At 38.1% G+C, this 1,285-nt stretch overlaps 1 protein-coding gene across 1 annotated transcript in view; it reads right to left on the bottom strand.

Moving 5' to 3' along the window:
• Positions 1-1,285, bottom strand: part of dntt (deoxynucleotidyltransferase, terminal) — a 98,007-nt gene that overhangs the window by 89,551 nt on the left and 7,171 nt on the right. The window contains exon 2 of the mRNA XM_005735161.1: positions 1-109. Within this exon, the coding sequence (XP_005735218.1) occupies positions 1-109 (109 nt within the window). The remainder of the gene's footprint in view (positions 110-1,285) is intronic.

The following is a 1,285-nucleotide window of genomic DNA, read 5'->3' as shown; positions in this document are numbered from 1 at the left end:
GATGTCCAAAACGTGCATGACGGGCAGATTCTTCACAGGCCCTCCTTTTAGCCACGCCCAAAGAGATGAGGCCTGGCTATCCTCCGACACCACGTGAGTCACCACATCGCTGTGGGGAAGTGGAAAAAGAGCCGTTTCAGAGCACGTTTGGCAAATTCTATACAGAATTCTTGCTTCTTTTTTTTTTATTGCAATTGATAAAAAAAATATGCTACGGTTTGCCCGTGTTGGTTGAAAATAGTATAATGGTGGTGGTGAGAACGAAACACCACAGGACCAAAAGAAACATTTAAAACAAGCTAAAATGCTGAGAGGAACTGCAGAAATCCTGTTATTACATGCAGAAATGCAAACTGTGTCAAAATCTAAGCAGCCTCTTGTGTTTAGGGTTATTATAGTGAAGTAACACTTAACTCAAGACTAAAAATGTAAAATGGGTTTTTAAAACTAATAAACTGTTGGATCCTGTGTAGTATTTTTCTGTAGATCAGGTCATCAAACATATCATATTAGCAAAAGCCAAAACTAACACTGAACTAATAAAAACTCAACTAAAACTGAACAATAAGAGCTAAACTGAAATAGACAAACTAAAACTGAACTGACCTGAACAACTTTTTTCACATTTTTGAAGTGGAAACACTACTTTGTGAATTTTTGGACATGGAAATCACAGATTAACTCAAGATGTGATACTAACACAACACGCTACTTTTGCCCCTCTGAGTTTCTTCTCCTTCACTAAAGGTTAGCTTAGCATCACATTCAATTGTTAAGCACCACCACAGGTTTAATGAAGTCGTGACTCTGGTAAGTTAAATATAAAATATAACATAAATACCTTGCAACAATAGTTTAACTGCAGAATGGCATGGACACTCTGCAACTTTTCTTTTATACTGGAATACAACCAGAATACAACCAACGAATTGCCTATTACAAAGAAGCACATCGCACCAGTGCAGATTGCCTCAGACTGATTGCAACATGATTGCAATCTGCCTCTCTGTTTAAAAACTGAATAGCTGTTATTTGGAAACCTTTGCCAATCTGTCTGAGAGTGGTTGCAGTGTGTTCAAATAACAGGCAGCTGTTTAGAGAAAGGTTGCCTCCCACCAGGTGACCTTTGCAACACTTTAAACCAGGGGTGTCAAACTCCGGTGCTTGAGGGCCAGCATCCTGCTTGTTTTTGAGATATCCCTAATTTGCATGTTATCCAAATTTGACCAAGAACCAGTGACATATCATCTTTCATGAATTTTAACTAATCTTTGACAAACATTTT

This window comes from Pundamilia nyererei, unplaced genomic scaffold, assembly GCF_000239375.1.
Source record: "Pundamilia nyererei isolate P.nyererei 1_Seehausen unplaced genomic scaffold, PunNye1.0 scaffold00062, whole genome shotgun sequence".
NCBI classification, from domain to species: Eukaryota; Metazoa; Chordata; class Actinopteri; order Cichliformes; family Cichlidae; genus Pundamilia; species Pundamilia nyererei.
This window is presented reverse-complemented; position numbering and strand designations above follow the sequence as displayed.